At 40.6% G+C, this 9,271-nt stretch overlaps 4 protein-coding genes across 4 annotated transcripts in view; all 4 read left to right on the forward strand.

The window, feature by feature from the left end:
* LOC130167996 (claudin-17-like) overlaps positions 1 to 552 on the forward strand; it is a 1,373-nt gene extending 821 nt beyond the window's left edge. The window contains exon 1 of the mRNA XM_056374554.1: positions 1 to 552. This exon is cut by the window's left edge and continues 821 nt beyond it. Within this exon, the coding sequence (XP_056230529.1) occupies positions 1 to 14 (14 nt within the window). The 3' untranslated portion in view covers positions 15 to 552.
* Positions 553 to 1,469: 917 nt separating this feature from the next.
* On the forward strand, positions 1,470 to 2,957 carry cldn8.2 (claudin 8.2). Its single transcript, XM_056375076.1, has one exon. The coding sequence runs from the start codon at positions 1,523 to 1,525 to the stop codon at positions 2,396 to 2,398; it is 876 nt and encodes a 291-aa protein (XP_056231051.1). The 5' UTR covers positions 1,470 to 1,522; the 3' UTR covers positions 2,399 to 2,957.
* An 836-nt stretch (positions 2,958 to 3,793) lies between these two features.
* Positions 3,794 to 6,260, forward strand: cldn8.1 (claudin 8.1). Its single transcript, XM_056375077.1, has one exon. The coding sequence runs from the start codon at positions 3,920 to 3,922 to the stop codon at positions 4,688 to 4,690; it is 771 nt and encodes a 256-aa protein (XP_056231052.1). The 5' UTR covers positions 3,794 to 3,919; the 3' UTR covers positions 4,691 to 6,260.
* Positions 6,261 to 6,402: 142 nt separating this feature from the next.
* On the forward strand, positions 6,403 to 8,521 carry LOC130168314 (claudin-8-like). Its single transcript, XM_056375075.1, has one exon. The coding sequence runs from the start codon at positions 6,578 to 6,580 to the stop codon at positions 7,667 to 7,669; it is 1,092 nt and encodes a 363-aa protein (XP_056231050.1). The 5' UTR covers positions 6,403 to 6,577; the 3' UTR covers positions 7,670 to 8,521.
* The last annotated feature ends 750 nt before the right edge of the window (positions 8,522 to 9,271 follow it).

The following is a 9,271-nucleotide window of genomic DNA, read 5'->3' on the forward strand; positions in this document are numbered from 1 at the left end:
AAGAATATGTGTAAAGAACTGTACCTGTAACTGCAATGTGCAAATTCCATTTTTACATGTCTCTAATCTTTCTAATGTAAAAAGGATGCTGCCTGAGGTCACAACATCATGTCAAGGGTGTGCAAATTATGTATTCATGTATTTGTTTTTACAATGTATGTACACATTTTAAGTCACTGTGACGACTGTACTTTGTGTACTCATTGAACTATAAATGTTCTTATCTACATTGTTTGTCTTCTTCCCAAATCCTTCACAGTTGCAAAAAAACATTGAGTTATGAGTTTTATTTGTTTAACATATAACACTATTCATAATTGGACATGTTTATATGCTGTTAATTTAAGAGATACAATTGTTTTTTGTTTTTTTGCAATTGAGTATGATCATGTTGTTTTTATTGTACTTTTACATTTACATTTTTGTCAGTTGTCAACCTTCACTTTTAATTAATCATTTTGATTTGGTAATGTCTAATCGGCAAGTAGTCAACCGTCAATAGATCAATAAAGCTTTGATTCTAAATTTGCTTGTGCGATTGCACGTCTTTTCTAGTGTGTGTATTTCTATCATGCTTGCCTAAAAAAACATGAAATACAAACTTATAACCAACCACAGCTAACACCCCAGATACTTGTCAGTTATACCATTCAGTTTCCTTACTAAGTGCAGCTGAATAGTAAAAACTCAAGCAGTGCATGCACAGACTATCTACCAGAGGCAGGAAGACTTCAGTGTGGCAGTGCAAGGTGAGAACTGCTGGCAAATGGACAATAGCTACTGTGTTACAATGAAATCAATCCTCCTCACATTTCTGTGCTCAACACCTTTTTATCAGCTCAGTTAGGAGGCTCAGTTAGAGGAGGAGTTTGATAACTGTGATCATTCTGTCAGGTTTCGGTCTGACAGAGACAACAGATTCTTTACCTATACGCATTAGTGCAGCCGTCACCTCCATAACTTTACCTACATAAAAAGGAAAGACACTACAGTATAATTTTCTTGTTTCACATGTTACTGTGTTTCCAAATCTGTTTCATTTTAAAATTAAAAAGGACATATAATTTGTTAATTTTTATCTCCAAATTCCATCCAGTAACAGCAATGAGATTTTATGCATTTAATCTGGTTATAGCAGATTTTAGCTATCCTGTTTGCTGTCTAAATTATATTCTTCAGTTTACGAAAAACATTATGCTGTGTAGTACTGAAAATGTGTTGAAATGTTAAGAGTTTAAAAGAGAGGAAACATACTATGATCAAACATGACTTAATACAGTGATTTAATCTGTTTTTGATCAATCACAAGACCAAACGGTTGTTTGAATGTCGTCAGTTGTTTTTGCATTCAAAACCAGCAACACTCTTTGGTGTGTCCCCATCTATCTCATGAATCTGAGGCAGCTCAACCAGTAAGGTTGCATTGCATCGTTAGCATTTTTTGTGGGTGTATAAGTTCCTCGTCCTGCTCTTCTCCTCAGTTTTGTTTCTCAAGGTGCGAGAGTGCAGCCGAAAAGCCACAATGGCCTCTTACACTGCCTACAGTGGCTACAGCAAGCCACCTCAATCTTACGTAGGCTCTTACTATGATGAGAAACAGGCCCAGGCCTATACAGATTACCAAGACTCTGTATATGAGGAAAAAAAGAGAAATGAGAAGAGGAAAAGCCGGAATGCCATTTGTTGTGAGGTAGTGGCCCTCGTCATCGGTTTCATTGGACTAATCGGAGTGGCGGCCGTGACAGGCCTGCCGATGTGGAAGGTAACAGCCTTCATCGATGCGAACATCATTGTCATGGAGACCCGCTGGGAGGGATTATGGATGAACTGCTACAGACAAGCGAACATCAGGATGCAGTGTAAGGTGTATGATTCCCTTCTGTTTCTGCCACCTGACCTCCAGGCTGCTAGGGGTCTGATGTGTAGCTCCGTGGCCGTGACCACCTTCGCCGTCATAGTTTCAGCAGTGGGGATGAAGTGTACCAGAGTGGTGGACCATCGGGCTCGCACCAAGCATATTGTTCTTGTAGCGGGAGGCTGTCTCTTCCTCTTGGGCTGTATCACTACCCTAATCCCGGTGTCCTGGACCGGCCATGTCATCATCAGGGATTTCTACAACCCTCTGCTGATTGATGCCCAGCGCAGGGAGCTCGGGGAGGCTCTTTATATCGGCTGGGCGACCTCAGGTTTGCTTTTCAGTGCCGGGGTGATCCTGTTGTGCCGTCATGCTCCCCGTACCCAGGATCCAGAGGAGAGGATTGTGTACAACCCTGAGGGAAATGTTTACCAACCTGCATACACATACCAGCCGTACACGTACCAGCCAGCGTACACCTACCAGCCTCCCTACTCAGTACCACCACCAGGATCTGTAGTATATACACCAAGTCAGTACTAGTGTGGTGAAATCAAACACAGAGACAATTTTGGACTTGTTTTTTTTTATTTTTTATTTTTAATCTTGCCAGGATTTGGTGCATTTGAGAATCAACTGACAAATATGACCAGAAGCTGCCACTGGAAATGGCCAAATCTTTCATTACTTTCTCAAAGAGGGCCAAGTATATTGCAGAGTTTGAAATTCATTGTGAAACTAACTGTGTTTTGATCATGTGCTGAATTACTGCATGCATTGTTTGTTACCATATGCTTAATTTACAATTAATTACATCAGTCATTCAGGCACAACATTTTTAATCTGTAATAATACAATAGCTATTTGTTATATCAATGTCTTTACAGCCTCTGCTGACATGCTCTTTGAGAAGACATTATGCACTAGGCCTTTTTCAGATAGTATACCTCCAGCTGATTTATGTTCACTGTTTGGTTTCTGTTATAACTGTACGTACTTTTTCAAAATGTTGGCCTAAATGAATGTACAAACTACTTCAAAATGTTGGCTTAAATATAAACTCAATTATGGTTTCCAATAAAGGAATAATGTTCAGAAAAAATGAGAATTTTGTTTCTTTTTCCTGATCCCTAATTAAGAGCAACTAAAATGATCAACAATTAAGGGTAAACTACGGCTTACATGATGGCCATTTTTTCACTTCCTGTCCGAAGCTCTTGGGTTTGCCTGGAGTTCAAATGTAAAGTTGTGATGTTGTCTCCATTGTTTTCAGTAGAAATGTGCCTGAACTGGTAAAACCAGACTGCTGACGCAGGTCCACCCAACGCAAACCTACCAAGAGATTTTATTTGAACCAAGTCAGAGCTGCAACGGCCAGCTTTTAACTGACACAAACAAGAGACTCAGACAAGTAATCCAATACCGACAGTGACTAATCCGTACACAAATGTCCATGTCACAAACAGAGCAACGGATCATGTGTAACAGTTTCTAAATGTTCATTTTTGCTTATATTTTGTTTATATAGTCCCACTACAATTTTTTATCATTCACGACTCCACATTGGTCAGTGTTTTTGAGTTCAAAATATGACAAAGAATTGGTTAAGATCCAGAGCTGATTGATGTCTGTGATATCTGTAGTTATGACTGGTAATACATTAACAAACTCTTTTTTATATGCAGATAGCTAGTTACAAATCAGTGAACTTGAAAATGTCTCCCTTGCTAATAAAACTCCCAAGTTTTTTTTTTAAGGTTCCTTGTGAAGTGGGATCTGAGAATGTAAACTGAGATGTGTGAATAAACAAAGTGGCAGCAGCTCCTGGGGGAGGTGTACAAAGAACAAAAGGCCTGGGGGATTCTGTTTCATAGCAACAGGTTGCAATTCACACCCCTTTCATTCTGGTGTACTGTCAACAGGGAGGAGACTATACAGGTGAACATCAACCCGCCCCTCCTCCTCCATTGGGATGCAAAGCCACTCCATACTGCATCCAAGTATATTCACACTGTGTCCCGCATTTTTATATGTATAAGCTTGGAGGAATAAGAAAAAAACAGGATGGCCAACTCAGCACTGGAGATTGTGGGTCTTTTATTGACCCTGATTGGGCTGATTGGCGTGGCAGCAAGTACTGGGATGCCGATGTGGCGAGTCACGGCTTTCATTGGGGAGAACATTATTGTGTTTGAGACCCGCTACGAGGGTCTATGGATGAATTGCTTCCGGCAGGCCGACATCAGGATGCAGTGCAAGGTGTATGACTCTCTCCTGGCCCTACCACCTGACCTACAGGCAGCACGGGGGCTCATGTGCTGTGCTCTGGCTCTGGGTGGCCTTGGTCTGCTGATCAGTTTGGTGGGGCTGCAGTGCACGTCGTGCATTGAAAACAACGATCGAGCTAAGCGACTGGTCCTCATCATAGCAGGAATCATGATCTTAATGGCTTGTATCTGCGTCATTATCCCTGTGTCGTGGACGGGTCACGTCATCATCAGGGACTTCTACAACCCCTTGCTGATCGACGCTCAGCGCAGGGAGCTTGGAGAGGCTCTGTACATCGGCTGGGTGGCCTCTGCTTTTTTGTTCGCAGGAGGATGCATGTTTACTTGCTGCAATCTGCAGTCTGAAGACAAAGGTTCAGAGAGGTACGTGTACTCCAGGGCCTCTGACTACACGGCCTATCCTCCACAGCCTCTCCAGCCTCAGCAGCTGGTGCTACTTCCCCAACCACAACCCCGACCACAGCCAGTGCTGTCCAGACACCCATCAAGTATCTACAGCTACCACTCCAGACACCCCTCAGTACACAGCGGGGTGGCTTATCTCTGAACACTTAAACTGACTGAGGTAATGATGATCAGTTATGGTCACTGTATGCAAGGAAATTTCTTTTTTAATATGGGTCTGCTTAGCAGTGCAATCTATGACACATTTCAGCTATCAACAGATGTATTTCAGGTTAAAAAACACATTTCAATGAAAACATTTACTGTGAATGAAAATGGATCTGATTCATGTGGATGTCCTCTTTTTCTACATTATTTAAGGAGTACATAACGTCTTCTTAAAGAGCACTATAACAACCTATAACATGATTATAACCTTGGCTGTGTAAGCTAATTCTTTCCATTACTATTATGGGTGTTGTTTTATTTTATACTTATAGCCTTGTTTTCGTACATCAGTTTAACTACTTTCTATGTGTATGTTGTACATAGCAAGTGTTGTACATAGCATTTAACCACTAAGTGACGTGGCACAAGTGTATTTGCCTTTACTGTTAAATTGCAAATTGTTGTTGGCACATAGCACTAAGCTGTGTAGTTACTAAGACAGTTAATACTTAGGATATTTCAAAACCAATTTCCTTCAACCTTCAACATAAACTATGCCTGAGCTGAGAGCACAATTTTACACAACCCCCCTGTACAGTCAGTCTTCATATTTTGCTTCTCAGTTTTACCCAGTTTTAGCTAGTTTCAGCCAGTATTAGACACATAATTCACAAAAGGCAACCAAAGCAGGTGTGTTACAGGTACTACACTTCATACAGTATATGGTATATATTGGACGGATTACGTGAGAATTACACAGACATTTGAATCTACAACTCAAAACATTGTGTGTTTGAATGTTTAACAGAAAAACAATTGTAAGTCTTGAAGTTTGGTATGATTCCCTGGAGCACTTGTTAACTGATGGTACTGAGTAAACATGAGATGCAGGTTTAAGACTGCTTGCTAAAGGTGTGGACACTGAGGCATCTTAGCTGGAAAGATTAGTGTTTACGAAAAAACCAGACAGAGACGACCTGACAGCATGATCATGTGATCAGAATTTGCAAGTCACTTTGGATTGAAACAGATAGTATTAGGCCAAATCTTCTGTAGTTAATTTCCTGGTTGACTCCAGATTCATACGTTTGAGCAGTGAGAGAATGTTTCTATCTTTCTTCAGTCAAGCATATTAGTTCTTGTACTACCAGGTCACCTCATTTCACTTTCAGTGAGTTCAACAGCAAACTGCATTAAAATTATAATGGTAGAATGGCAATGTTGTCTCTATTGTTGCTTAAGGTTACACTATGTAACATTTTCTATGTTATGCCTGCTCAGCAGCACTAGAGTTACACAATTATGGAATATATGCAAACTTGTTATACGAAATGTTAACTTGTGATTTATAAAACTGTATGTCTGGTCCTCAACAATCAGTAACTGTATTTGGACAGTGTGACGAGCTCCCTCTCTGTTTCATTAACTCTGAAAGGTCATCTCTGCTCCCCTGTGGACAATAGAAGTACTGAAGGAGCTTCTGTGCTGCATTGCATATTTGTTTGCTTCTCAATTTTTAATCACACATAATATGGAGAATAAAAACATGGCAAGTGATAAAATTATTTCTGACGTGAGCTGTTTCTGGTGTTGTTGTTTACTGCTGGAAAAGCTGATAGCACAGATACAGTACAAGTGCCAGAGGAACCATAAACACAAAATAAGCAGAGATCCTCTTTACCCCCATTGCTCTGGGCCAACCAGATGACCGTAAGATATCTTTCCCATAACAAACCGCCTCTCATAACATACAAACTGCATCAGATGAGAAGATCCTCACTGCCTTAAACACGTCTCTGAATCTCATGTGTTATACTAATGCATCAGAATTTGAATTCCTAACTTTGGATTTGGACACAGCTGAATTCTCAGACACTGCACAATGGTTGAAGGTGTTTCAGAGGTAGCCGCAGTGTGTGTCGGCCTGATCGGACTGATCGGCGCAGCGGCTACAACGGGGCTGCCTATGTGGAAGGTGACTGCTTTCATTGGAGCGAACATAATTGTGATGGAAACCCGCTGGGAGGGCTTGTGGATGAACTGCTACCGACAGGCCAACATCAGGATGCAGTGTAAGGTGTACGACTCACTGCTGTTCCTGCCCCCGGAGTTACAGGCAGCCAGGGGGCTGATGTGCTGTTCTCTGGCCTTGTCAGGACTAGGGCTCCTTGTGGCTATGGCAGGAATGCGGTGTATCTCCTGTTTTCAGGGTAATGATCGGGCTAAGGCCATTATCCTGATGGTTGCAGGTGTTATGCAGTTCATGGCATGCATTTGTGTTTTTATCCCTGTCTCATGGACAGGTCATGTCATCATCAGAAATTTCTACAATCCTTTGCTGATTGATGCCGAAAGAAGGGAGCTGGGAGAAGCTCTTTACATCGGATGGGTGACTGGTGCCTTCCTTTTCGCTTCAGCCATGTTGTTTGTCTGCCGCCGTTTGCCCTCAGACAAGGGTTCATTTGACGTGTACCACCCAGCCAACCTGCTTGGTTACAAGCCAACACCCAGCAGGCCAACTCTGATGAGGTATCATCCTATCTCAAGTGTTTCAAGCCTCAGATCGACTAGATACCAGCCCTCTCTGTTGAATAATGGCCCTGCTGAACCGCAGCTTGCAATGCCACTGGAAAATGTTCCTCAGTTAATGACAAATGATGGAGCACTAATCAACCCTCCTGTTGTCTATAACCCGAGTCTACCTGAAAATGCGTCATTGTTATATCAAGGAAGCCTGGCTCACCATTCCTCCATGCGGAGTTCTAACCATGCTGGAAGCATCTATGCTCCAGGGAACTCCTTGTACATAAGCCAAAACACCACGCCATATTCACTGGCTTATATCGGCAATCCCACTGCGTCTTACCAGTCCAGCTTTCATCCTGTTCCACACACTCCTGTTTTCATAGGATATAAAGCATCAAAAATTCAACCGGAGTCTCACAGTGGGAGCAGTGGTGGTGTGTACATATAATGCAAAATCATGAGTGGGATTTTGTAGCCGATTAAACTTTACAGACACAAAGCACTATGCTTTTAAACTCCAGCATCACAAGCTCATTTAAACTTCTGGTGAAGGTAAATAATCTCTTTTTATATTAGGATTATCCGGATGGCCAGACTAAATAGCATCTTCAACATTTTTTTCTGCTATTAATACCCTTATTATTTTTATCATGCAAAAATATACATGGGTTGTGTGATCATGTTGAATATAACTGCTGCTGCTGTTAGTGTAAATAAAGGTGACATTGTGCTATTTTCATGAAGCTCTCACATGGGATTATTTTCCCAAAATAGATTAATGAGAAATCGTCTGTTTGGAACTGCATAGCCTAATGTTTTACATCTTTGTAACCATCTGTTCATCATATTTTTTAATTTGTTGTGGTTATCACTGTACATGTTTCAGTGTATTTTTTTCATGTCTTTTACTATCAAGATGCCTTTTCAGCCATTCAAATTGTAGCCATGAAAATGATAACGGAATGCTCAGTAGTGCTTAAATATATAATCAAATAACTCATTTGTAGTTGTTTGTTATTGTTTGTATTAGCAATGATCATTAAAAAGGACATTATGATTTACAAATGCTTAGTAAATTGGCAAATGCAGTTTGTAGGAAGCAATAGTTCACTCAGCGAGTTTGGCTTTGTGTGGCATTATTACATTTCCGTAGTGGGCAGCAGTTCTGTAAAGATATGCAGTTTAGGTGACTGAAAGGCTGCATTATCTCCTGCATATTGGCCATGTTAGCTTCTAGGATAAGTTAGACTTTCTGTGATACACTGCAGAAATAAACAAGTATGGTGGTACTGATGTCGAATCAGTGTATTGAAGTTTGAATATATGAATCTGCTTTGTATCAACAACAGCAAATATTTCATGTGTTGTGATTATTGCTTGACAAAACCAATCACATCCTAGCAGTTCAAACTTCCTGACAATGCTCACCATGATGGCCTGAACTGATCCCAGTCACTGACATTATTCACCACTAGATGACACCAGAGAACGTGCTGAGTGTCCTGAACCCCGAACAGATGGTGCAATCCCCCCTACTCACACTGCAGTTGTCAGAAGAATAATGCCTCCCTTCCACTGCATTTCATTAGCTGTAGTTTTAATTGGATAACTTTCTATTAATATAATAAATTGAAATGCAAATGCAAATGGCAAATGATAAAAATGGTGGATTGAATACATTATCCATCTGGACTTTAAACATTAGGGGATATTATTTTTTGATAAAAATCACAGTTTTAGTAATATTGAATATCTGTCTAAACAAGGATTCCACATTATGCTCCTTTTCCCTGCTAAACTGTTTTATTTCAGTATATATCAGTATTTCAGTACTGTACTATTTCATTTTCCAGTGTACTACCACAGATCATCTAGTAGACTCCAAATTACACAGGACCTTTTGTTAGAATATTTTTTCCCAGAAAACCCCAGTTGAGGATATTCTTGCTGTCAGTTTGTGAGAAGGGAAATCATTCTCAACTATCGGTGTCTAATTTGGCTAATTTCAGGGGAATTAAATAATAGTGAGATTATACTAATCCCAAAAAAT

The sequence above is a fragment of the Seriola aureovittata genome, chromosome 4 (assembly GCF_021018895.1).
Source record: "Seriola aureovittata isolate HTS-2021-v1 ecotype China chromosome 4, ASM2101889v1, whole genome shotgun sequence".
Taxonomy (NCBI): domain Eukaryota; kingdom Metazoa; phylum Chordata; class Actinopteri; order Carangiformes; family Carangidae; genus Seriola; species Seriola aureovittata.